The sequence below is a fragment of the Peromyscus eremicus genome, chromosome 7, assembly GCF_949786415.1.
Source record: "Peromyscus eremicus chromosome 7, PerEre_H2_v1, whole genome shotgun sequence".
Classification (NCBI taxonomy): domain Eukaryota; kingdom Metazoa; phylum Chordata; class Mammalia; order Rodentia; family Cricetidae; genus Peromyscus; species Peromyscus eremicus.
The window spans coordinates 69,731,916-69,759,166 of record NC_081422.1 but is presented as its reverse complement, the minus strand read 5'-3'; the positions used below and the strand labels follow the sequence as shown (position 1 = coordinate 69,759,166).

The window sequence follows — 27,251 nt, the reverse complement described above, 5'->3', positions numbered from 1 at the left end:
ACAATAAGGTTGGCTTTTGGCCTTTGATGGAAGTCAGGGGAAGATACTACATTATGACCTTTTCGTGGGAAGGCATACTGCTTGCTCTTTATTCTCACCACCCCCAGGTGTCCAGACATTATAGGAAGATGGACGTGGAAGAGTCCCTGAAGAAGAATGGGGTAGTGATGGGGGTGTAGACAGAGCAGTGCAGTGCCGGCTGCATCCACGAGCTGAAAGTCTTGGTGTTCGCCTGGCATTACTCACCCGGTATTCAGATGGTATTGCTTTAAACATCGTAGAGCTGGGCTCAGCAGCCTAAGCCTATATAATCCAAGCACTCGGGAAGCTAAGGCAGGAGGATTAGGTGTGCTAGGGCAGGCCGGGCTTTATAGTGAGATGCTGTCTCACAAAGTATATATTTTAATGTATCTCTGTATTAGAAAACATTGAAGCCCATCTCAAGCTCTTCAAGTGACTGTGTCATCTCTGAAGGGGTTTGCTGCACACAGTGGAGAATGCACTGCTGTGTGTCAGATTTTCTTTGGGATGATCAATTATCACTGATAAAAAAGGACTGACCAAATCTCTCATTTTTCTTTTTGTGAGACAAAAAGTGTCTTATGCAGTCTGGGCTGGCTTTGAACTCCCTATGCAGGCAAGGGTTACCTGCATCTCCTGACCCTTCTTGTCTCCACTCGGGGAGTTCAGGGATCACAGGGGGGCACAAGCTCCTTTTTTGGGGGAGGTGGGGAGACAGGGTCTAGTATGTAGCCCAGGCTGTTCTGGAACTCACTATGTAGGCTGGTCTCGAACTCAGAGAGAAACTCCTGCATGCGCACCACTCTCAGGCCAGCCCTGTGTTTTTTTGTTTGTTTGTTTGTTTGTTTGTTTTTGTTTTCCGAGACGGGGTTTCTCTGTGTAGTTTTGGCGCCTTTCCTGGACTCGCTCTGTAGCCCAGGCTGGCCTCGAACTCACAGAGATCCGCCTGGCTCTGCCTCCCGAGTGCTGGGATTAAAGGCGTGCGCCACCACCGCCCGGCTCAGCCCTGTGTTTTTTAATCTCTAATATTCCTAAATACTTCACCAATTCCTAAAGATTTCACCCAAGCACTGGGAAGGGCAGCGATCCACCTTCCTCACTACCTACGGCTAACAACGCCCGGCCCCAGCTCCCTCAACACGCCAGCCACTCTCCGGCCTGGGTCTTCGCTCACACTTCTCTCAGGACCCCTCATCCATTCACCTCCTGGGTTACAGCGGAAGCTTCTGGAAGCCCCGGGCAGGCCTGGGGGGGGGGGGGGGGGGCGGGGACCGATCCCAGGAGCCTCCCGACACCACCCGGAGCAGATCAGCTCCGCACCAGGCCTAGCATGTTTGCCCTCGGCCACTTCCTCCAGAGACAGCCGGGGGGGCCCCAGCTGCCGTTCACAGCCTCGCCCTGCCGGGTCACTGGGTGCCACCGCCCCGGGCGGTGGTTCAGCTGAGGCCGGGGCATACCCGCCAGCAGGCCGCGCGCGCGCGCAGCTCCCGCCGCCCCCGCGGCGCGCGTCGTCACCGGCGTTGGAAATTCCGGCGCGTGCGACTCCCGGCCGGCGGGGGCGGGGCCGCCGTGGAGTGAGCCTGTGACGTGAGGGGGCGTGCCCCGGAGAGGCCCCGCCTCCTCTCCGCGCCCTCCCTCTCTCTCTCTCTCTCTCGCGGGTCGGGGTTACATGGCGGCGACTGCGGCAAAGCGAGAGCCTCGGAGACGCCGCTGCCGCCAGCACAGCCGGAGACCTGAGCCGACCCTGGGGGCTGTCCGCGGGCCCCGCACACTCTCGATGAGTCGGAGGAGTCCCGTGAGTGTGTCTTGTGTGTGTGTGTGTGTGTGTGTGTGTGTGTGTGTGTGTCCGTGTGCGGGCCGGCGCGGGAGGGAACGGCGGAGGGCCCGGCGGCGGCGGCGGCGGCGGCGGCGGCGGCGGCGGCGGCGGCTCCCGCGTCCATTGTGTGTGACCCTCCGGGCGGCCGCGGCTCAACAAAGGCGCTTTTGTTCCGTCTACCCGCTCGGCCCGGGCGGCGCGGCGGGCTGCGAGGGCCGGGTCCCCGCGTGGGGTTGGCGGCGCGGCCGGCGCGCCCCTCCCACCCGGCACGCCCCTCGCCGGGTAGCCGGCCGCGGGCTCCTCCGGCCGGCCCCCACCGCCCCCACCGCCGCCGCCGCCGCCTGCGCCGGGTTGTGTTGCGAGGGTTCGAGTCTCCGCCCCCCCCCCCCCGCGCCCGGCTCCGCGGGTTCGAGTCCCCGCCACAGCGCGCAGGCGAGGGCGGTGGTCCAGGAGCGCTTGAGGCAACGGAGGCTTGCCTTCCTGGCTCGCCGCCTCCCTAACGCTCTCCTGTCTCCTCCCCCAAGCCCGCCCGGGTGACTCGGCCTCAGCTGACTCGGGCCGGGCAAAGTCTCCCCCGGCACGTTGCGTAGCTCTCTGCTCCAACCCCTAAGTCCGCCCAAGTTTGTGTCTGGCCGTCCACGAGGTGCGGGCGACCGGCCTGAGACGGGGCTCCTGACACCCTTTCCGGACGTTAAGGTGTGATCCGGGAAAACAACCCAGATGAAAACGTACGTTACCGGTTCCAGGCCTCCTCACTTGGAGCTTGTTATAATCCGACTTGGGAGTTGTGTGGAGTGGAGGGCTTTCGGCCGCCTTTTGTTCCTGCCTGGCGTGGGCTCCCCGGCTCAGGTGCCTGGGGGAGCTGCGTGCAGCAGGCGCCTTTAGATCGCTTTCGTGGTTTACCTTGGTGGTTTGCAAGTATGGAAAGATCGAGCGAAGGGACCTAGTGAGGGAGAGGCAGGAGGTCGCCTTACTGTATCTGAAACAGCCCCGTGTTCGTTGCTAAGAGTCCCGAGGCAGTCTCAGTATTAACTTTTTATGGCTACAGATGATTGTCAGAGGGGAAAAAAAAAACCATTCACAGGCCATCCAACGAAGAGCAGCTAGCTTCAGAATAATTTTCTAAATTGTTGATTATTCTAGCGTGTTTATTTTGGTAAAATTCTGGGTTTTAACGTTCTGTCTGTCTCTTTAACGTTGGAGAACTGAGTTGGAAAGAGTGATTTGAGTAGAGAAGAATGTAGGGTCTAAACAGGGTCCGGCCCTCAAAGGGTTTTTGTTGTTTTGTTTGTGGAGACGGTCTCGCCACGTAGTCCCAGCTAGGCTTTGAGAAACGATTCTCCTGCCTCGGCTTCCTGCTGGGCTTAACACGTGTGCGCATTACCCTCAGCTTTAGAGTTTTCTTGGAAATGATAGGTTTTGCTGTTTGGAAATAATTTTGAATTGGGTGGAAGAAAAAATATCTTTAGCTTGTAGTTAAAAACTGTAAGGTGCTTGGACATATATGTTGTACTAGTTAATCTAACTACATCATAAATCTTGCTTACTGGTGTCCTAATGAATATTTGTCATCTCTGAAGCTTGCTAGATTTGAGCAGACTATTCTTGTCACTTCAGTATTACTGTTCAGAGAAAAAAGACCCTGGGAAATGAAAAACCGTTTCAAAACCAGCTTTCTATGTGAGGATATTTTGGAGTTTAGTCATTTGCAGAAGAGGATTAAAAGTAGCCTGCCCACTTTCCGCGATTAAAAAAGAATCTGGAGAAGACTGATTGAAGAACATTTAGTTTTGCAGTAGAAAAGGCAGCCGTTTCAAGACAAGTGCGAGCGCTAAAGCGCTGCAGCATTTTACATAAGTTCGTGTAGGCATCTGAGAATTCGTAACTGACCAAATAGTAAGTAAGGCGTGCTGACTCAGGTGCCTTGTGAAGGGGTTGGGGTCGGGTGGGAGGAGGCTCAGAAGTCTGCTGCAAGTTTCGAGCTGGGGGATGACTCACCCTGCCCACTACTGCTACTACGTGGCTGGCTTCTCTCTCTCTCTCTCTCTCTCTCTCTCTCTCTCTCTCTCTCTCTCTCTCTCTCTTCCACCTCTCCCTCTCTCTCCCCCCCTCACTCTTTATAGGATAAACTGTTACTGTCCATATCATAGTTCTCTGAAGAGTAGTCACTGCCCCCCCTCCCAAAAAAAAGTAATGGCTTCTTAAATTGCCTTTTAAAAGGCTATCCAGTACCCTACAGGTACAATTGTCTAACATTTGTTAGGAGAAAAGATAAAGTCAATTGCTGGTTAGTTGCTGAAATTAAATGTTGGATACTAACAGGCCTTTGGCTACTATTAAGAGAGATTTGTTAGCAAGTTATTTCTAAAGGACAGACAGTACATTATAGTCTCAGTGGAAATTGACTGGTTTTCATTGATTATGTAAAAGCTATCTTTATAACATCTAGAGGGTACTGGATTAGATGTTGTACAAATACCACCAGAGTTTAGTAAGAGCTGCTAAAGATACACAGTGCTTTCTTGTGATATTTGTGCATTTTCTGCACTTCATAATTATTATTATTTTATCAGCATGGATGTTTTGCTTGCATGTGTGTCTGTGAACCATTTGCCTGGTATCCTCAGAGAAGCCAGAAGGCGGCATTGGATCTCCTGGCACTGGAGTTTCAGAGGGTTGTGATCTGCCATGTGGGTGCTAGGAATCAAATCTGGGTCCTCTGGAAGAGCAGCCAGTGCTTGTTAACTGCTGAGACATCTCTCCAGCCGGTATTGTTACAAGCACTCTTTATAATCGGTAGTTTTTAAGGCGATAAACTAAATGAATCCTTCCAAATTTAGGACTTAAGCTGAAGCTTGGTGATAAAATAGTTGGCCAGCATTTAACAAACGGGCTTAAAATAAGTTTGAAGGGTGGGGGGAGGTTGTGCTCACCTTTAAAGTGTCATCGTCTCTTCCCCCCCCCCTTAGTCAGAGCCCAGCAGGACTGAGTTTGGGACAGTCGGGTTTATGAAGAGGGGAGGGTGCCAGCCCAGCCAGAGCCCTATAGTGAGACCTGCCTAAAAATAATTTGAGGGGAAACAAGACAGATTGAAGATACTTTGTTTCCTAAGTGAGGAAATAAATAAATAAAAATCTCCTCATCCTTTTGTTACTTTCTCTATACTGTTCATTTTCTGAAAGTTATTTGGGAAGATTCCTGGGCAGTGAAATGTGTTGTGGATTTGAACTAAATCTTTGGGGACATTTTGAAATTGTATCAAAGATTAATTCATACTTAACATCGCCTACTAAAGGAAACACAAAAATACAAATGTAAAAGGACTGAGATTTTCAAAGCATCACATTACTTAGAAGTTGGGCATGTGGGCTTTTTAAATGCAGGTTATTAACTGTTGTACATATTTCAGAAATTAAAAACAAGCTTTCTCTAAGGTGTTGCTCTGTGAGGTGGGGAGTTCGACACTGCTCTCCAGTTCCTTATTTGCATTATAGCCTGTGAGCCTGTTACTTCAGGGCTCCTGTGAAACCAGGAAGATGCCTCTAAAGTCATTTCTCTGTGACATTGTTGGCAGGCTGTTTTGTGAACTCTTACACTATAACCTGCCTACAGTATCAGGGTCTTGGTCAGTTTTATTGCTTGGTATTCAGACTTTACAAACATAAACATGACATTACTCTGCCGATCAGAACTACTTCAAAAAAGCCAGATGCAGTGGTAGGCGCCTGCAATTCCATCACTCAGGAGGCAGATTCATGAGTACAAGGCCAGCTTGGGCTGATTTTGTTTTAGAAAAACCATAAAGGAAGAGAGGAAGGGAGGGCAAGAAATATTCTAAAGGAGAAATACAATTTTATTTATGCTAAAAAAAAATGACGTTACTGTACTCCGTGGCTTCTTGCCAGGGAGCTGCTCCTGGGAGCTGATGCTGTTGAGGAGCTAGTGGCTCCCTGAACTTCTCTCCGTGAATTGCATTTGGGAAATGTAGTATGTTCTCCTGAAACACACCTCTCCCAATTTTGTTTTGCTGAGACAGCTTCCTCCATAGCCCAGGCTTGCCACAAATGTTTTTTTTTAATATGGTTTTCCGAGACAGGGTTTCTCTGTGTAGCTTTGCGCCTTTCCTGGAACTCGCTTTGTAGACCAGGCTGGCCTCGAACTCACAGAGATCTGCCTGGCTCTGCCTCCCGAGTGCTGGGATTAAAGGCGTGCGCCACCACCGCCCGGCACCACAAATGTCTTAATCCTTCTGCCTTCACCTCATGAAATTGCAGGCATGTGAGACACCATCCGTGGCTGTTAGAGTTTGTTGTTTGCACTGTGTGTGTTTTCTTTTTCAGTGGTAGTACATGCCTGCCCTTAACCTCAGCGCTCGGAAGCAGAGGCAGGCGGATCTCTGAGTTTGAGACCAGTATGGTCTACACAGCGAGTTCCAGGACAGCCTGGGCTGCTACACAGAGAAACGCTGTCTGAAGAAACAAGAAAAGGGGGGGAAAGAAAAAGGATTGTTAGAATGTTGCTCTGGTGAGATAGCAGGTGAGGAGCTTGCTGTGTGAGGCTGATGACCTGAGGTGGATCTCAGCAGTTCTCGGGATGGTGGAAGGAGAGACCTGATTCCAGGTTGTCCTCCGACCTCTGCATGCTCTCACAAGCACAGGTCATATACACACAAGGAATAAATCCAAGCCGGGCGGTGGTGGCGCACGCCTTTAATCCCAGCACTCGGGAGGCAGAGCCAGGCGGATCTCTGTGAGTTTGAGGCCAGCCTGGTCTACATAGAGTGAGTTCCAGGAAAGGCGCAAAGCTACACAGAGAAACCCTGTCTCGAAAAACCAAAAAAAAAAAAAATCCAAAGGTTTTAGGATGTAAGAACCTTAACATTTACTTCAAGGAAGTCCGCCTCTCCAACCATAAAACTTCATGTGAGTGTTTGAAAGGGTGGCATGAACATTTTGCTCCAACTACGTCATTTGATAATTAAGTAAACTGAGGCCCAGTATGATCTAAAACCATATCACTTGGGAGCTGGCTCATCCGGACCCAGTGAATTATTGTGAATATTGTGATTTGAACTCAGAGTCATTTGGCTGAGGGAGACATGAGTGGCCCTCAGCTGGTTAGCGACTGGTTTGGAAAACCACGTCTTATGAATTGTTCATTCTCCTGGCCCTCATGAAAAATGGGAATGTAAAGTTGGGAATATAATCACTTTCGGATAGAGTTTGTGTGATGAGGGAGTGCTCAGTTTTGTGCTGACCAGTGAGGTCTCAGCAAGCCAGAGTGGTGATGATTAAGTATTTGACAAGTGACTGATGCCCTTGGGAAATTGAATTTTATCTGTTTGTTTGTTTGTTTGTTTGTTTGTTTGTTTTTTGAGGCAGTGTTTCTCTGTGTAGTCTTGACTGTCCTGGAACTTGATCTGTAGGCCAGGTTGGCCTTGAACTCAAAAGAAATCCACCTGCCTCTGCCTCCCGAGTGCTGGGATTAAAGGTGTGTGAAATCACTTCTAGCTTTCTGTTTGACTTTTGTGACAGGGCCTTAGGCAGTAACCCAGGTGGCCTCAGAGTCCCTCTGTTGCCAAGGCCGGCCTCAATCTCCCACTTCCATCTGAGATTACAGGTGTGGAACATTGCACTTGGTTTTCTGTGTTGCTGGAGATTGAGGCTGGGGCCTCTTGTTAGGCACACAGTCTACCAACTGAGCTACATTCCTAGCCTAATCTAGATTTTTCTTAAACTAAATTTTAAATTATCCAATCCTTAACTTAATAATGAGTCTCAGTTTGGTAATCCTTCCCTCTTTGTGTACAAATTGAAGAGATGGTAGTTTTTTGACTAACTTACTTTATGCCTGGATATTCTTTTAATGACTGTTAGAAAGTGGTGCCAATTTCCTGTTCAGTAAAGCTAATCTAAGTTGCAAGAATGCATGCACATTTCTTCCTGTTTCTTTCACTTGGATAAAAAAATAACACAAAGGAATTGAGTTTTCTGAGGTATGTTATGGTCCGTGTTGGTAGTCTTGCCCTTGGCCTAGTCTCTCCATGTTTGTTGGCTCTGGAGGTAACTGCTAGGCAGACCTGCTGGGTACTTTTCCAGGTGCAGAAATGGAGAGATCTTAAGCTCTCATCAGAGATGCATACATAGTATTCTGTCTTGTCAATTTAATTAGATTAGGAAATGCCTAGGAGATCACCAAAACTTACATCTGGTGTGTCCATGAGGATTCTGATTTGATCAGTGACTTAATTCCTTGATTGACTTATAATTTGGTGGCATTTTTGGGAGCTGGTTAAAAGTGGGAGGTAGCATCTTTGAAGGAAGTAGGTCATTAGGGGCATGGCTTTGGTGTTATATATACTTAGTCTCCATGAGTCGCCTGCTCTACCATGTCTTGCACTCCATCTTGGAATGACATTTTGAAATTGAGTCAAAATAAATAATTCCTCCTTTTAGCTTGTCCTGGGGGATTTTGGACGTTGTTCTGCAAAAGTCACACAAACTGTATGCAATGAGAAGATTCTGACTCCAGAATCAGACTGGTGTGCTCAGATCCTGGCTTTACTGTCCGTGTTGCCTAATGAGATCACTTCACCTTTGGGAGCATCTGGACTCTCTGTAAGATGAACTATTTCACTTAGAAAATGCTTGGCATATACAGGTACAGAGTAAATTATGAGTTATGTTCCTACCTTCTGCTTGACTCCTGTATTCTTCTGTATGTAACCCTGAGTTTAGGTTCTCACTAGGCTTAATGCATGCTCTACCTGTTCCTGTTCTGTATATCATACTCTCCCACCCCTCACCCCCAATGCATTCCCGCTCCTATGTTCTTGACTCCTCGGGTTCCTATGGCTTCTTTCTTACCTGCATTGTGAATTTCACCTTTCTGTTAGACTGTTTTTTTAAATATGCCAATGTGCTGTAGAATTGTCCAATATGGTAGCCACATGTAGGCATTTTAATAATTGATTTTATTTTGGTTATAGAGGTTGAACCTAAGGCCTTGGGCATGGTAAGCAGATTATCTTTGAGCTGTACCTACAGCCAAAAAAACAACTTTTTTGTTATTTTTGAGACAAGTCTCTTTATGTAGCCCTTGATGTTCTGGAACTCACTATGTAGACCAGGTTTAGAACTCACAGAGATCTACCTGTCTCTGTCTCCCCAGTGCTGGGATTAAAGACATTTCCCTTTAATTGATGGAGATGGGGATGTAGCTACGTGATAAAATGCTTGCCTAGCACGCACAAGGTCCAGAGTTCAATCCCTAGTACCATAAAAATGAATGAATGAATGAATGAATGATGAATTCTTCAGTGGAGTCAGTCTTATTTCAGTTACTCAGTCACCATCTGTGGCTATGGCTACCTTGTGGGGCGGTAGATGGGAACATCACAGAAAATCCTATGAACCGTAGTTAGTATGCTCTATGAGTCTTTGACCTTCTTCTCTGCCGACAGCCTCGTGTCGCTGCTGTTTTCCTTCCTAGTGATGATCAGCCTCAGTCATGTCCTTTTCTTCCCTGATACAGACTTCGAGTCTCCTGGTTGGCTCTAACAGCTGTTCTTTATTGTTTTGTGTCACTGGTTTGGTGTGAATTCATTTGAGTTGGTTTGGTTTGGTTTGGTTTGGTTTTGTCTTGTTTTAATTGATTTTGAAAATGTCCTGACATGTATTTCTGAAGTCTCATTAGTTTCCCAAACCTTGGAGTTCCTCTGCTTCCAGCCTGGCTTCTGGTTCTGCTGACTACAGGAGCTTTCCTCCTGCTTTCCAGTGCGGCCCCCTGTTTCCTTGGTTCAGCCTGAGGAGAATATGAACTTGTTAGACTGAAGATGCCTTTAGCTCAGCTTCCTGTCTTGGCCCCACTTTCAGAGGGCTGCTGCTTTGGAAATGGTGGCTTTTCTAGCCTCTTATCTGTAGCCCTGGTGGCCTCAGACTTGCCCCCACCATCGGTTCTGTGGCACCCCAGCTGACTCCCCCAGCCTTCTGTACTCACTAAAGATGACCAGTAGGAAAGGACTGGTGAGTGGGATGTGCAGGGTGGCCCTGATGAATCCCCATGCAGCCGTGAGATTGTTCCCTAGAAGTTAGCGTTCTCCTTAATCCTGTCAGTGGGAAATCAGTGGGAAATGCCGGGTTCTCTGCTCTGTTGCCAACCACAAGAGCAGCCGTGGTATCTTCTCTTCTGAAAGGATCGAGTGACCTTTTCTTCCTTCCTTCCTCCCTCCCTCCCTCTTTCTTTTCTTTTCTTTTCTTTTCTTTTCTTTTCTTTTCTTTTCTTTTCTTTTCTTTTCTCTTCTCTCTCTTCTCTTCTCTTCCCTTCCCTTCCCTTCCCTTCCCTTCCCTTCCCTTCCCTTCCCTTCCCTTCCCTTCCCTTCCCTTCCCTTCCCTTCCCTTCCCTTCCCTTCCCTTCCCTTCCCTTCCCTTCCCTTCCCTTCCCTTCCCTTCCCTTCCCTTCCCTTCCCTTCCCTTCCCTCCCCTCCCCTCCCCTCCCCTCCTCCCCTCCCCTCCCCTCCCCCCCCTCCTCCCCTCCCCTCCCCTCCCCTCCCCTCCCCTCCCCTCCCCTCCCCTCCCCTCCCCTCCCCTCCCCTCCCCTCCCTCCCCTCCCCTCCCCTCCCCTCCCTCCCCTCCCTCCCTCCCTCCCCTCCCCCCCCCTCCCCTCCCCCCCCCCCCCCCTCCCCTCCCCTCCCCCCCTCCCCTCCCCTCCCCTCCCACCCCTCCCCTCCCCTCCCCCCCCCCTCCCCCCCCCCTCCCCCCCCCTCCCCCCCCCTCCCCCCCTCCCCTCCCCTCCACACCCTCCCCTCCTCCCTCCCTCCCCCCTCCCCCCCCCCTCCCCCCTCCCCTCCCTCCCCCTCCCCTCCCCTCCCCTCCCCTCCCCTCCCCTCCCCTCCCCTCCCCTCCCCTCCCCTCCCCTCCCCTCCCCTCCCCTCCCCCTCCCCCCCCCCTCCCCCTCCCCCCCCCCCCCCCCTCCCCTCCCCTCCCCTCCCCTCCCCTCCCCTCCCCTCCCCCCCTCCCCTCCCCTCCCCTCCCCCCTCCCCCCCCCCTCCCCCCCCCTCCCCCCCCCCTCCCCTCCCCTCCCCTCCCCTCCCCTCCCCTCCCCTCCCCTCCCCCTCCCCCCCCCCTCCCCCTCCCCCCCCCCTCCCCCTCCCCTCCCCTCCCCTCCCCTCCCCTCCCCTCCCCTCCCCCCCTCCCCTCCCCTCCCCTCCCCCCTCCCCCCCCCCTCCCCCCCCTCCCCCCCCCTCCCCTCCCCTCCCCTCCCCTCCCCTCCCCTCCCCTCCCCTCCCCCCCCTCCCCTCCCCTCCCCTCCCCTCCCCTCCCCTCCCCTCCCCTCCCCTCCCCTCCCCTCCCCTCCCCTCCCCTCCCCTCCCCTCCCCTCCCCTCCCCTCCCCTCCCCCTCCCCCTCCCCTCCCCTCCCCTCCCCTCCCCTCCCCTCCCCCTCCCCTCCCCTCCCCTCCCCCTCCCCTCCCCCCCCCTCCCCCCCCCTCCCCCCCCCTCCCCTCCCCCTCCCCTCCCCCTCCCCTCCCCCTCCCCTCCCCTCCCCCCCCCTCCCCTCCCCTCCCCTCCCCTCCCCTCCCCCCCCCTCCCCTCCCCTCCCCCCCCTCCCCCCCTCCCCTCCCCTCCCCTCCCCTCCCCTCCCCCCCCCCCTCCCCCCCCCTCCCCCCCCTCCCCTCCCCTCCCCTCCCCTCCCCCCCCCCTCCCCCCCCCTCCCCCCCCCTCCCCTCCCCTCCCCTCCCCTCCCCTCCCCTCCCCTCCCCTCCCCCCCCCCCTCCCCTCCCCTCCCCTCCCCTCCCCTCCCTCCCCTCCCCTCCCCTTCCCTTTTCCTTTTCCTTTCTTTTCTTTTCTTTTCTTTTCTTTTCTTTTCTTTTCTTTTCTTTTCTTTCTGAGATGGTTTCTCTGTATAGCTCTGGCTGTCCTGGAACTTGACTTTGTAGACCAGGCTGGTCTCAAACTCACAGAGATCCTCCTGCCTCTGCCTCCCTAGCACTGGGGTTAAAGGTGTTTGTTACCACCACCTGGCAAGGCTTGACATTTTAATGAATTTTTTTTTTTTTTTAGTTTATTTTATGTGTATGCGTGCTTTACCTGAATGTATGTATGTGTCTAACATTTGTGCATGGTGATGGAGGTGAGAAGCATGCGTTAGATCCCCTGGAATTGAAGTTAAGGATGGAAATCAATCTTAAGACCTCCTGAGTGCTTGGCAAGGGTGTTATTACAGAACTATACCTAGTCCTTTTTTAAAAACCTTGAGACAGGTTTTCTTGTCCAAACTGGCCTTGAACTACTGAGCCTCTTGCCTCCACCTCCTGAGGAGTTGGGAGGACAAGCTTGTGTGAGTCAGCCACTGAGTCTAGACAAGTTTTGTAAGGTCCTATACCCTGGTGACCAGGCTCAGCTGCAGGACAGCGGTGCTGGGTCTCACCTGTCGTTTGTGGAGTATGGCCAAGGCGCCCTCGACCCTGCTGGGGTCACTGTGTGTGAAGAAGGGCTGACTGACACAGGCTCTGCCTTTCCAGAAGCTGCTGCCGTGGTTCTGCAGAGCACAGTGCCCTGGCAGTCTGTCTTTCCACCTCCACACAGGAAAAGGGGAGTGTAACAAAGCTGAGTGCTTTTGCTTCTGCTCTCCCAGGGCTGGAAACCAGTTGCTTTTTCCTGTTGACAAACTTGCACCTTCTCTGTGGGGTGAGTCGGGTGAGGCTCCTGGGAGTGCCTGGAAAGTCAACTGCTGGAGCTGCATCTTCACGGATAATCACCAGTGGCCAGGCTAGTCCTCTGATTCTGGAAAAATAGGAGACTAGGGCTTCTCCCCTCTCAAATGTCTCATCACCTCATTGGATAGGCTGTTTTATTCATTTAGTACAGTTTCTAGGGCACCTAGTAACTGCCGGATTCTGTGCTCAGCAAATGCTAGTAAAACTGCCTAATCTCAAACCTTTTGATTTAAAGCAGACAGCCACCATAGTGGAGAGGGATGGTGTCATGGGAGAGGAAGAGTAGACGATCTGAAAGATAACCTTGGGGAAACTGTCAGTGCTGTAAGAGAGGGGCAGGAAGTAGGAGACAGTGAGCAGGAGGGAAGTGCTCAGACTCAGGGCTTCTCTGAGTCAGGGCTGGAAACAGGTTGTTTCTCCTGTTTCCATTACATCTTAATGCCCGAAGACAGTGCTGGCCACGGTGAGCATTCAGGACTCTGATGAATAAGAACAGACTCGACTCTTAGAGCTGTTAATGTCTTAGTTCTCTGTGCTCCTGGGTCCTGGTTGGGGTGGCACTTCCTCAATTCCTTTGGGTGTGTCTGTGAGACTGTGTGACCTGCTTGGGTCTGTAATAGGTTGGTAAATGTGTCGTGGGGGATGAGGGGTGTAGATCCTTTGGTGTACTGAGTATCAATGGTAAAGGTGGTGTCTCTGATAACAACTTAGATAACAACTTCGTTGTGACTTAGAGTAAGTCGCCAAGTTTTGGGGATTATCTGATCTATCCTGATAGCCACAGAAATCTGATGGGAATCCTTAGACATCAAAGGTGTCTGGAGAAGAGTCACTCAAACATTTCATAGTCCTGTGTTTGTTCCAGTGTTTCTTTAATCTTAGGTCAATGTGGCATCTTAGAAACTAAGTCTTGAGCCAGGGTGGTGGTACAGAACTTTAATCCCAGCACTCAGTGAGTTCAAAGTCAGCCTGGTCTACATAAGAGACTTTGTGTTCCCCTGTCCCCCATGAAGCATTGGCCAGAAGCAAGATAGATGACAGGATTAAGTGTAGCTGAGTAGGTACTGATACTGTGTGCTGCGACAAGCCTGCTAGGCCTTGGCGTTTATATGTTAAGTCTTTCTCTAGCTTCCTGCAATGATTCACCCAATACTGGGTTGCACTGCTGGCCTCCTTGATGTCATCTCTTCAGGCCACCCTACCTGAGGAACAGGGGCTTTGTCAGGAATGCCTGTGAGTAGCTAAGCTATGGCCTTCTGTGCCCTAGGAACTCGGTAACTAGAGAGTCTGAGGCATGATCACAGACAAGAGTGAATTTGATAACAGCACCAATTGTGCCAGGCTTAGGGGACAGAGTAGAGCTCAGCCTGTCCCTTGCCAAAACAGCTGGCTGAGTTCCAGTTAACTCAGACTGCTCACTTGACTCTGGAGAAGAGCAAAGTGACCAAGAGCCTTTCAGAGGCTGTCACTGTGAACAGGCTGGGGTGGGGTGGAGGGGCACTTTACCCTGAGAAGCTCCAGTGTGCTTTCAAGTGTTTCTGTAGAGTGAGGGCATTACACCGCCCCCCCACCCCCAAATGAACAAAAACCAACAACATAAAAAGAAAGCATTTGTATGTTTATTAGCAAGCTTTTCTCTAGGAGCTTACCTAAAGGAAAAATAATTGTGTCCAAGGATATGTTACTTGTTCATTCCCCCCTTCATGTGTTTATGCCATGTTAAAGTTCTTTTACTGTTGTATTTATTTAATTTTTATTTTCTGAGACAGAGTCTCACTTTGTAGCCCTGGCTGGACTGAACTTGCTATTTAAACAAGGCTGACTTTAAACTCGAAAGAAACCCATCACCCATCTGCCTCTGTCTCCCGAGTGTTGGGATTACAAGTATTAGCTACCAAGCCCTGATTTCTTTTACTATTTTTAAACTTTCACCAATATTGTATCAATATTCTGTTGGTTTTTTTTTTTTTTCCTTTTTTGCATCCCTCCTCAAACTTGATATTAATGGAGTATTAAAATATTTTTCTAGGGCCTGTGGAGATGGCTGTGAGTAAAGTGCTCTGCCATGCAAGCATGAGAAACTGAGTCTGCTCAGTAGAAGGCAGGCACGGTGGCATTTACACACGGGTGTGCAAGCGACCCCCCAAGTGTTTTAGTTGGTAGTGTTAAGATAGTTTGATTTCCTTGGCAGTCGGGGGTGTCAGTCTCCTGAGTGAGCTGCCTGCACCCCACTCTGACCAGCTTCAGAGCGCGTTCTGCAAGTTCAGCCTGTGCTGTTTGTTAGACTTCGCTTACCGGGTACTGACATAGTTCATTGATAATGATATAGTGCTCCAACTAAGGAAGGTAATACTAAAATTTTACCTTTCAAGTGAATTTTACTTGAAAAAGTTCTATAAGAATATTATGAAGTTTCCTATACTGGTTGGCATTTCATGTGCTCTGTGTGTGTGTGTGTGTGTGTGTCTCGCGTATTTGTATGCCTGTGTGGACACAGGCCAGAAGAGAATGTTAGGTGCCCTGCTCTATCATTCTTTGGCTTATATCCCTGAGACAGGGTCCAGTGCTCCTCCTGACTCCACTGCACACGGTGCTGGGTTACAAGCTTTTTACCTGAGGCTTGGGATTTGAACTTAGGTCTCAGTGTTTGCACATCAAGCCCCTTTCTCACTGAAGTGCCAACCTGATGAGCCTCTTCCAGAGAATTCAGTGCTGTGAGGTCTGGGAAACTTACCACTTGACTGTGTGTGATGAATGGATAGAGACAGACAGACGGACAGAGATACTTGATAGCCCAGGCTGTCCTGGAACTCCCAGGCAATCCTCTTACCTCAGCCTCCCCAGATTACAGGCATGTGCCACCATGCCCGCTGTGGTCCTTCCCATGCCTCACTGCCATCCGTGTACAGACAGGAAGTGTTTCCTCTAGTGGTGATATTTCTCCCTCTTTTCTTTTCACCCCAGGTTGTATCAGAGTAAGATGGACGGTAGCTTTGATTGTGATTGTGGTGAGCTGGAGCCACCTGATCACTAACAAAAGATACCTGTCAGCCAACATCACCAGGGCTTCCTGTTGAAATACAGCAACAAGGAAGAGAGGAAGCAAAGGGAATAGTGCTTTCAGCGCCTTAGGATGCTGCTCAGGACCAGTCCAACACTGAATGTATCTGCACTGTGAGAGGATGTCCACGGAGGCCTGCCGGGTGCATATTTATTCACAGTTTTGTCCCATGTTAAGTCGGTTAGCATAGTCTATCTGAGTGCATAGTATGTCATTTCATTCCGTTTGAGTTCCTTGAGTGTTTCCTTTAAATGTCTGCAGAGTTGCTGCCCTTCCTTGAACTATGAGCACTGCAATCTTTTTGATTCTCAGTATGAATAGAGATTTTTGAGCTTTAAGTCTGAGGGGACCTCAGCGGGCCTGGTTGGCGTCTGCAATGAACATCAAGAAACCATCGTGCTGTGGAAACGGAATTGTTTTTCTCCCTTTCTGAGAGATCTTTCCTTTTGATGCCAGTTGTCTTCCTTGTTTACACAAGTTCAACAGTTTGAAAGGAAAAGGCAATTGTAAGGGTTTCAGAATGGCAGAGAAATTTGAAAGTCTCATGAACATTCATGGTTTTGATCTGGGCTCTAGGTACATGGACTTAAAACCATTGGGCTGTGGAGGCAATGGCTTGGTTTTTTCTGCTGTAGACAATGACTGTGACAAAAGAGTAGCCATCAAGAAAATTGTCCTCACCGATCCCCAGAGCGTCAAACATGCTCTCCGTGAAATCAAAATTATTAGAAGACTTGACCATGATAACATTGTGAAAGTGTTTGAAGTTCTTGGTCCCAGTGGAAGCCAGTTAACAGATGATGTGGGCTCCCTCACGGAGCTGAACAGTGTCTACATTGTTCAGGAGTACATGGAGACAGACTTGGCGAACGTGCTGGAGCAGGGCCCTCTACTGGAAGAGCATGCCAGGCTTTTCATGTATCAGCTGCTACGTGGGCTCAAGTATATCCATTCTGCAAACGTACTGCACAGAGATCTCAAGCCAGCTAATCTTTTCATTAACACTGAAGACTTGGTGCTGAAGATAGGTGACTTTGGTCTGGCACGGATCATGGATCCTCATTATTCCCATAAGGTATGTAGAAAGCTGTCTCCACCCAACTTCTAAACTGGTATGTCTTTTTCTGACGCAGCTCTGCTTTCATTCATGATCTCCAGGGTGTGAACTGAAGGTGAAGTGGACTCCTAGGTCCATACAACTTCCTCAGAGTGTATGGCTGTTTGTTAGTAATGAAGTTCTGAGGTGTACATCTTTTTTTGTTTTGTTTTTTGAGACAGGATTTCTTTGTGTAGTTTTGGCTGACCTGGAACTAGCTCTGTAAGATAAGGCTAGCCTGGAACTTATAGAGACATCTGCCTTTGCTTCCCAAGTGCTGGGACTAAAGGTGTGCGCCACCATGGCCTGGCTTTTTTTGTTTTTGTTTTTGTTTTGAGACTGGATGTTGCTGTGTAATCAGGCTGCCTGGACTCTAGTGTATGGTCTAGGCAGACCTCAAACTCACTATCTGCAGCCTCCTAAATACTGGGATTCTAAGCATGTGCTGCCACATAGAGTTATTTATTGTAATTAAGATTCTTATTTATTTAGTTATTTCAAAGTAGAATATATTTTTATGTTTGGATCTGGTGTCCTATTTGAAGGCGAGCAGAGCGGCTTTCCCAGCTTTTAAGTTATCTTTGTCCTTTTGATGCTGCTATACTATTCTATACTGTTCTACACTGTACTGTAGTTATACCTCATTTAAATGGAATTTAGTTTAAAATTTAAATTTGCATGAACAGCTGGCAATTAAGTACAGCCAAAAAGATTCACTTCATAGCAACTTCCCTTTATAAGCAACTTTTTTTCATATAAGAACTTAATAATATCTTCCAAGGAGAACTTGGGCCTTTTGATTTTAAATTGAAATCTTAGGTAGAATCTTGATGTTTAAAATATAAAAGTTAAAGAAAGAAAAAATATAAAAGTGTGCTGGGTATGGTCGTGCATACCTTTAATTCCAGTGCTCAGGGGGCAGAGACAGGTAAACCCGTGGAAGCCAAGGCCATTCTGGTCTACACAGTTCCAGGTCAACTAGGGCAACACTGGGAGACTCTGTCTCAATAAAGTAAGTCAGATATAAAGGTAGAGCTGATTTGGTGACAGAGAAGCCCTGAGAGCAAGTCCTGTTACTTGGCATTCCATAGCCCATGTCTGAAACAAATCTTCGTGCGTGCGTGCGTGCGTGCGTGCGTGTGTGCGTGTGTCTTAACTGATTGTCTTCACTCCATTCACAAAAAGGGGAGGGGGAGGCAGTAAGATGAGTCAGCAGAAAGGTTCCTTGCAGCAAGCCTGATAACCTAGTTCAGACCCTGGAACCCAGACCATAGAAGAGAATGGATTCTTCCAAGCTGTTCTCTGACCTGGACACTTGCACTGTGGTGTGTGGTTGCTGGCTCTCCCTCTCTCCTCCCTCACCCACATAGATTAATGAACAACTTTTAACACAGAGGTTGAGTCCCTGCTGAGCACAGTGAGGTGTGGACAGAACACTGGAAGGAGCCACACCTAGACCTTTACTTGACGTCCCTGGAATCACCTAGGTGTGTCCTTAAGCAGACCCATGATCTGCCCAGTGCTCTGACCTGCAAATCAGTATCCACCAGTACAGTGTCTGTGTTGTTCTGAGGGTGGAGCAAGACCATGTGGACATTGGTTAGGAGTGGGGTGTGGTGGGGGGAGGGGGGATTTTGTGTGTGTGATAACTAGGAGCTGCAGCTCTTTTCCCCACCTTCCCTCTGATCCAAGCATAGCATGCTTGTTCCTTAATTATGTTAAAACTTGGAGTGAGAACTTGTTTCTCTTCTGAAACAAGCTGCACTTGGCCTAGAGTTGGCATTAAGGCCTTATGATGTCTTGTTCTGCACTTTCTGTGATAGTCATCTGAGAGATGGCATGTCCATCTCTTAAGTGATGGTTGCGGCATCTAGATGGTAAGAGCCTTGAAAATGGGCTTAGAAATCAACAGTAATTGAGAATTTTACGGCTTTTTTGGAAAATGAGTATCCTCCTACCCCCTAAAGTAAGAGAAATTGAAGTCTGTTTGGTGTTTCCTTTGCAGGGTCATCTTTCTGAAGGATTGGTTACCAAATGGTACAGATCTCCACGACTTTTACTTTCTCCTAATAATTATACTAAAGCCATCGACATGTGGGCTGCAGGCTGTATCTTTGCTGAAATGTTGACTGGTAAAACCCTCTTTGCAGGTCAGTATTATGTGGGTACAGAGAATTGTACCAGAAGTCATTTTGCATTTATCTCTAAGGCAAGGTTATGTAAGATTTCAAAGAGCTTAATATAGTCTGGAATATTCCAATGCAAAGATAAAACAGTGTTTATATTACTTAAGAAATGAGAACATCATTATTCACATATTCATGAAATTGCTCTAATGGTTAGTTAGAACTCTAGTGTTCTGTTATTGCCAGTTTATTTCTAAACCTTGATGTTTTAAGGATCCATACTCTTTGTTGGCGATCTGTGTTAAGTCATATCTGAATTGCATCAGTCATTTCCTGGTAAATTTATTGTTGAAAATCCTTCAGAGTTCTCTTGTCCCCTTTTCCAGGTTTCCTGTGGACAGTGGGGGTATCCTCACAATGTGGAAACTTTTATCCGTTAAAAGACCAAGGAAAAAGCCAGTGTTTTAAGAAAAACATCCTCGTTCACATACCATACAGTTCACTCAAAGGCTGTGTTTCAGCTGGAGATGTGGCTGGGTGTTAGAGTACCCGCCTAGCATTCATGGAGCCTGTGGTTCAAAACCTAGCACTGTAGAAAATGAAGGGTGTCGTTGGGGGTGTTCGTAAATGGATGGGTTATGTCGATTCTAGAGTGTCCCCGTCCTTCCGAAGCTAGCCCTGTGATAGTAGTTATTCCTTTCCCCAGCTCTTGTACCCACTCATCCACTTTCTGTGGATTGCCTGTTCTGCACTTCACATGCATGGAACCATGTATCGGGCTCTGTGACAGGCTACTTTCTCGTCACAGTGTTTTAGAGGTTCATTCATGTTGTGTATATCTGTGTTTGACTCAGCATATGCCAGAAGATAGAGGCCTCATTTAGTTTTCCATTCATCAGTTGGCGGATGTCTTGGTTTTTACTTTTTGGCCCGTATGAATAATGCTGCTGTGAACGTTTGTGTATCAATTTTTATGTGAGCGTGTTTTCAGTTCTCTTCGGTCTACATGCCCAGGCATAAAATAACTAGGTGACACAGGGTAACTTAGGTTGAATTTGTGGAGACTAGACAGTTTTCTAAAGCAGCTGTGTGTTGTACATTCCCGTCAACGGAGAATGAAGGTTCTGTTCACATTATCACCAGCACTTTAGAGGATTGTGTCTTTGTTGGATGTGATCATCCTGGTGGGTGTGAAAGAAGGGTATCTCAATGTGCTTACTGACCTCTAGTTTGTTAGTATAGGATCTTACAAGTTCAAGTTAACCATGAACTCATAAGGCAGCCCTCCTGCCTCAGCTTCCTGGCTGCTAGAATCACAAGTGCGAGCCACCATGCGTGGTCTCTTACTTTTAATATCCTCTTTGTAGAGTACTCAGATCATTTGTTTGCTTTTAATTGGATTGTCGTTTGTGTTTTTAAGAATTCTTACATACTGTGGACACGGAGTCTATCAGATAGAGTTTATATTTTGTCCCATGCTGTGTGCAGTGTGTCTTTTCCTTTTACGACAGTGTCTTTTGAAGCACAGAACATTTAGTTCTGTTGAAGGCCAACTGATCTGTCTTTTGTGTTAGCATATCATATCTGAGAAACCATTCTCTACAATATTTACTTCCAAGCATTTTATAGTTTTAGCTTTTTACATTTAGATCAGGATTTGTTTTGGGTGATTTATGTGTGTGATGTGAGGGCAGGGGTCCAATTTCATTACTTTGCTTGTGGATGTCCAGTTGTCCTTGAACCATCTGGTGAAGAAGTTCTCATTTACAAATTGAATAGTAAGCCACCTTTATGTAAAAAAAAAAAAAAAAAAAAATGAGCTGACCATAAACATGAACTACCTTGTGATTTTCCTCAGAACTTATACACTGTCATTTCAGCCTCATTCGTAAAAGCAGGTCACCAAGGACAGCTCAGACTCAGCACAGAGAGGTGTTGACTTCTTAACAGGAGACTATCAAAGAACCTGTGGGTGTCTTTATTGCCGGGAAAGTGGGCACCATGGGTGATCTGTTTACACTGTGATGTCTTGATTTCACTCAGGTGCACACGAACTTGAACAGATGCAGCTCATCTTAGAATCTATTCCTGTTGTGCATGAGGAAGATCGTCAGGAGCTTCTCAGTGTGATTCCAGTTTACATTAGAAACGACATGACTGAGCCACACAAACCGCTAACTCAGCTGCTTCCGGGAATTAGTCGAGAAGGTACTGTGACTTGAGAATAATGTCACATCTCTTTGGGAAAACACACCTCCCAAGATGGCAACAGGCCAAAGCCTCCACACTCGAGTTTTCAGGTGGACCCAGGCCTTAAACTCTGGCATTCCCCTTTTGACTATAGTCTGTGTCTTGGCTTTCCTGGAGTTAAGAAAACATACCCCATCTGCTGATTCTAATCCCATTTTCCAGTTTATCTTCCCACCTACTGTGGGTAAACATATCGAATGACTGGGTCTCAGTTAGCTGCAATGGAGTTCTGTGAGTGTTAGACACTAATCAGGTATGCCTTTGAATATGACTCATTGTTTTCTATATTAAAAAATAATTTCATGGGGCTGTAGAGATGGATTAGTGGTTTATAGCTCTGGCTGTTTTTCCAGAGGACCCAGGTTCAATTTCCAGCACCCACATGGTGGCCTATAACTGTAACTTCAGTTCCAAGAGATCTGATGCCTTTTCTTCTGACCTCCATGGGCATCAGGCATGCATGTCACACACAGACATCCATATTCTAAAATAAAAGCAAACAACTACTTGAATCTTCAAAAAAGTTTACTCTGTGTGTGTGTGCGCGCGCAAAGGTACACGTGTGGAGGTCAGAGGACAATTTGTAAGAAGAATGGGGCTGTCAGCTTTCACCCCGAGAGTCCAGGGAATCAAACTTGGGTTGTTGGGCTTGGCGGCAAGTACCTGAGCTGTCTTTCCTCCCTGGCCATCTCTGGCTAAATTTAGATAGGAAAGAGAATTGAGTAGTCAGGAGAAGGCAGAGATCTTCATGGCAAGGAAGAGCAAGATGCAAGCAGAAATAGTGTTTGTCCAAGTATTGATCCAAATGAACAAAGTAAGAGTTTGTGGGTTAGTATTCAAAGTATGAAGTGCTAGATGGAAGAGTTTGTACAGTCTTGAATATTGAAGTCTCTACATCAACTACTAAGATAGTTCATTTCTCATCTTAATGGAGTGATATGCTTGATCAAAAGTCTTCAACTTTTGTAGTTCTCTGTAATAAGATAACTTTTTTTTTTGAGAAAAGGGAAAGATACTTAGATCTGAGTTTGGCTCAGTAGTAGACCACTTGCCTAGAATGCTCAGGCCTTCTGTTTGACCCTAGCATCATACTGAGTACGTACACTTAATGTACATGCACACATGATAGTCAGATACATCGAGGTGTCAGAATTAGGGGGTCAAAGACACACGCCTTTAATCCCAACACTTGGGAGGCAGAGGCAGGGGGATCGCTTAGTTCAAGGCCACCCTGGTCTACAAAGTGAGTTGTAGGACAGCCAGGGCTACACAGAGAAACACTGTTTCAAAAAAGCTCCCCCGACACACACCAAAATTTGCATCATCATGCCCAGCTATGCACATTGTATTAAATGAAGCCAACTTTTCAGGTTTTCTTCAGATGAACAGGCTGTTTTGTAAACCTTTCCTCTTTCCCTTAGCACTGGATTTCCTGGAACAGATTCTGACATTCAGCCCCATGGATCGGCTAACCGCAGAGGAAGCGCTTTCCCATCCTTACATGAGCATCTACTCTTTTCCAACGGATGAACCAATTTCAAGCCATCCTTTTCACATAGAAGATGAAGTTGATGATATTTTGCTTATGGATGAAACACACAGTCACATTTATAACTGGGAAAGGTAAATTCATCCTAAGCTAGAAAAACATTTATTGAATTTTCAGTGTACCATATGTTGTATACTGTATGCTTATGTTTATAGATGTCCTAAAATTTTAAAGGGTTTGTTAAGTCACTGTCTTTAACTAGATTTTATGGAATTCAACACTAGGTACTGGTGAGGAAATGGTAATAATGATGCTGTCTTAAGCAGTCATTAAAGTATGCTAATTAAGATTTTAAGAAGGTTGAAAATCTGAGTGATTTAAAACTAATTTTATAAAGTCATTCAGTTTTTTAAAAATCAATTACACACCTAATGCTTTTCATCTGTGATAAACCTGCATTTTAGCTCTGAATCTCAAGACTCGACCTTACCTGGTGAGGTGACTCAGTGTCTGATTCCTGTCCATGTGGCAGTTGAATTTATTTCCAGGTGACATAAAAGCAAACTTAGAGTAGGTTCAGTGAGAGGACGGGTCTGGTCTGCGAACAGAATGGTAACGTCACTGAAGTGCGGTCTGCTTTCTTCGGCCTCCTTTGTGTTTCTAACTCCCTGGGGATGTGTCGCTGTGCACGCTTTCAGTGGGGTACACCTGTAACAACCCCGTAGAGTCAAGGTCTCCAGGGGTTTGATGTGTAGCCAAGACTGAGAATCACAAATGGGATTTAAGTTTTTATGTTTGGGAAGAAATGGTCAAGCTGAAGCTAGTGGCACCTGCCTGAAAGCTGGAGAGGTAGGTGCCACCCTGGCAGTAGGGCAGTACCCTGTCTTGACCCATGCCAAACGAAACAGAAGTAGTTAAAGCAGTATTTTTTGTCTCTTAAATAAATGTCAGGGTGTGTGTATACTCACCCCATCTGCTAGCTGTCATTTTCTGTCCCTAAGTACAGTTCTCATATACCCAGGGTTTTTTTTGACCTGTGCATTCTCCTAAGTATACTGAAGTATACTCTGTTGACTCCTTCCCATTCTCCAGCCTCTGTTGGTGTGTCAGTCTCCTCCCTTTGGGTGTGGTATAGTTGCCCCGCTGTGCTTTGTCAGTAAACAGAAACAGCACACACGGGCGGGGCTGATGGGAGACTCCAGTAAGCCTTCCCCATTACTCAGCTACCTCATTACCAGTGGAACCAAGATTGGGAAAGTACCTGCTCACTGTTAGATGTACAGAATTTGGGCATAAAGTGTTAATGGGAAACTGGTGGGATTAAATTACAGATGTGCCAGCCTCCTAATTACCTGTGGAGGAGAGTAGAACAGAGAGCACAGGAGGTGAGAAGTGGAAACCCAGCTCAAGAATGGAAGTCCTGAACTTCCTTACGAAGTTTGGAACTCTGTTGGCAATCGCCAGATGCTGCCTTCTGCTGTTTTAATTAGTAGCACAGCTTCCAGATGGAGATGATAGATTCTGACGGGAGGGACTGCTCCTACTGTTCCTAACTTTCTCTTCTCTTCCCCCCCCCCCCCAACCCCACCAGACCCTGCACAGCTTTTACAACTCAGAGCTGGGTGTGGCAGCATCCACCTCTACTCCAGTACTGGGGAGGTTGAGACAGGATGATCACAAGTGTGAGGTCAGCCTGCCTATACAGGGAGACTCTCACTCTTAAAAACTAAGCCAAACAAAAAGCACTCAATACTTCCACAGAGAGCACACTGTGCATTTGAAAATGAAGTCACCACGTAGAGTAATGCCTGTGTTTCCTTCAGGTATCATGATTGTCAGTTCTCGGAGCATGACTGGCCTATTCATAACAACTTTGATATCGATGAGGTTCAGCTTGACCCAAGAGCTCTGTCTGATGTCACCGAGGAAGAAGAAGTTCAAGTTGATCCTCGAAAATACTTGGATGGAGACCGAGAGAAGTACCTGGAGGATCCCGCCTTTGACACTAGCTACTCTGCTGAGCCTTGCTGGCAGTACCCAGATCACCACGAGAACAAGTACTGTGATCTGGAGTGTAGCCACACCTGTAACTACAAAACAAGGTCACCATCATATTTAGATAACTTGGTATGGAGGGAGAGTGAAGTTAACCATTACTATGAGCCCAAACTTATTATAGATCTTTCCAACTGGAAAGAGCAAAGTAAAGAAAAATCCGATAAGAAAGGCAAGTCAAAGTGTGAGAGGAACGGATTGGTCAAAGCACAGATAGCGCTGGAGGAAGCATCCCAGCAACTGGCGGAGAAGGAAAGGGAGAAGAGCCAGGGCTTTGACTTTGATTCCTTCATGGCAGGAACTATTCAGCTTAGTTCCCAGCAGGAGCCTGCTGACGTTGTTGACAAGTTAAACGACTTGAATAGCTCAGTGTCCCAGCTAGAATTGAAAAGCTTGATCTCCAAGTCAGTCAGCCAAGAGAAGCAAGAGAAGGGGATGGCTAACCTAGCTCAGCTGGAAGCCTTGTACCAGTCCTCTTGGGACAGCCAGTTTGTGAGTGGTGGGGAGGAGTGTTTCCTCATCAGTCAGTTCTGTTGTGAGGTCAGGAAGGACGAGCATGTGGAGAAGGAGAACACGTACACCAGCTATCTGGATAAGTTCTTTAGCAGGAAGGAAGATTCTGAAATGCTAGAAACTGAGCCAGTCGAGGAAGGGAAGCGTGGGGAGAGAGGACGCGAGGCAGGGCTTCTGAACGGCAATGGGGAGATCTTCCTGAGCAAGCAGCTAGAGTCCATAGGCACTCCGCAGTTCCACAGTCCAGTGGGGTCCCCACTCAAGTCCATCCAGGCCACGTTAACACCTTCCGCTATGAAATCTTCCCCTCAAATCCCTCACAAGACATACAGCAGCATTCTGAAACATCTGAACTAAACACTCAGCAGACATTTCTCTTTGTTCTTCATGAGATGTGTTGTCTTTTTTTATCACTAATGTTCTAAGTCAGTTTTTTACTTGAATCAGAAGGTGTCATTAATTTGCAAGGAGTTTTCTTAGTTCTCAGTTTGTAAAATGCAGACTTTTTCTACATGTGAGTTAGTTTTCATTTGAACTGGCATGTCATTTGCACACATACACACAAAGAATAGAGCAAAACAATGCAGTGCAGGAGGAGACGAGATGCGCTAGGTGAACAGACATTCTCATAGACCAGTGACCTGCTTTACGGGAAACAAAACCTTGCCTTGAAACTTACACAGTGAGACTGTACATAATTGCATGAAAAGATCTATTTTTTTTCCTGAAACATTTTTCATTCATTAGTATTTTCAAGTTTTTCATACTGTACACATTTCTTAAGACACATGATACCAGCAGCAACTGAAAACGAATGCCGAATTTGGTACACATGTGTTATCTACCTCAAGGTAACAAAAGTATGTGGCGAAACATAAACCACCCCTAGTGCTCCACGGCATCTGCACTTCTGTCTAGCCAGCGTTTATCGTAGTAAACTATTGAGACCCGTTCACCGTTTATAAATGTCCTGGTATTCATTCTTTATAGTGAAGTGTTAAATACATCACATCTTATTTATTTTTAGCGAATCAGTATGTTTTCTGTATTTAATTATAAAAGTTAACTTAGTTTTAAGTTTATTTGCAACTGCCCTTTTTTCCATTTGGCACTATGGTTTGTTGCCTGCCGAGCTGATGACGTCAGCTTGCCCTGAGGCTGTCCATGTACGTTAAGTAAAGTACTCACTGTGTATAGGAATCTGTATTTTGGAGGTGCTTGATCTATCTACAAAGAAAAATTAGGAATTTATTATAAAATGCTCCTAGAAGTCTTAATTGTGTTTATTTTTTAAAAACTTGTAATGTTAGACTTGTGTGCATGGAAGTAATTAAGGTACATCATTATTGTAGTTTAAACATTGTACATGATAAGCCTCCCTCCCTTCGCCCCCCGTTTTTACTGTATGTTTTTATTGAATGATCTATTCCCCATCCCTAGGCAAGCATGAATAAAATTAGGTTAAATGTAGCATGTGGCTTCTCAGTCTTTTAGAGTTTGTTTCATCTGTTTTATATTGCTGAATCCTGTGTCTTCAGTTATCCTGTTTGAAGGGAACAGACAAGATGGCCGACAGCAGGTACAGCTCCTGTTTGACTCTTCAGAAGGAAAGGTGGCACCAGCCTGCAGCCTGAGCACAGGTCCCAGGATGCTAGGAACGTGCCCAACATTTATAGAAGATAATAGCGCAGTGACAAAAGCTTAGTTGTCCCTAACGGAAGTACTCTAAGAGGCTGGGGGAAAAAAGGTGGTTTGTCTGTACAAAAACTTGGCTGGTATGCTTTCACATTCAAATGGGATAGACCTTTATGTGTCTCAAAGCTCTTACAGCCTGGGGAAGCATTGAACCTTGCAGAGAAACCTGTATCTACTCTCCTCAGTAAATGGCCTCTGTAAGGCTGGACGTGGTGGCATATGCCAGGCCCACAGTGTTCAGTAGGTGGTGGCAGGAGGATCAGGAGTGGAAGGACCTGGCCTTCATGAGCACATGTCTGTAAATAAGTAAAATGCTCCCATCTGAGGGAAGCCAAGGGTTTCTTTCTGCCTGGGAAACTTGCTCCTGAATGTCAACTTAGCATCAGTAGTGGTTGGATTTTTATTAACAATTTGA

At 47.5% G+C, this 27,251-nt stretch overlaps 1 protein-coding gene across 2 annotated transcripts; it reads left to right on the top strand.

Moving 5' to 3' along the window:
* Positions 1 to 1,660: 1,660 nt before the first annotated feature.
* Positions 1,661 to 26,611, top strand: Mapk6 (mitogen-activated protein kinase 6). Of its 2 annotated transcripts, none has more exons than XM_059268248.1 (6): positions 1,661 to 1,816; positions 15,516 to 16,687; positions 18,714 to 18,858; positions 20,878 to 21,042; positions 22,506 to 22,707; positions 24,397 to 26,611. In XM_059268248.1, exons 2-6 carry the CDS (start codon positions 16,133 to 16,135, stop codon positions 25,496 to 25,498), a joined length of 2,169 nt encoding a protein of 722 aa, XP_059124231.1. In that variant the 5' UTR covers positions 1,661 to 1,816; positions 15,516 to 16,132; the 3' UTR covers positions 25,499 to 26,611. The 2 variants fall into 2 exon arrangements, with proteins under 2 accessions (XP_059124231.1, XP_059124232.1); XM_059268249.1 differs by lacking the exon at positions 1,661 to 1,816 and adding an exon at positions 2,256 to 2,565.
* The last annotated feature ends 640 nt before the right edge of the window (positions 26,612 to 27,251 follow it).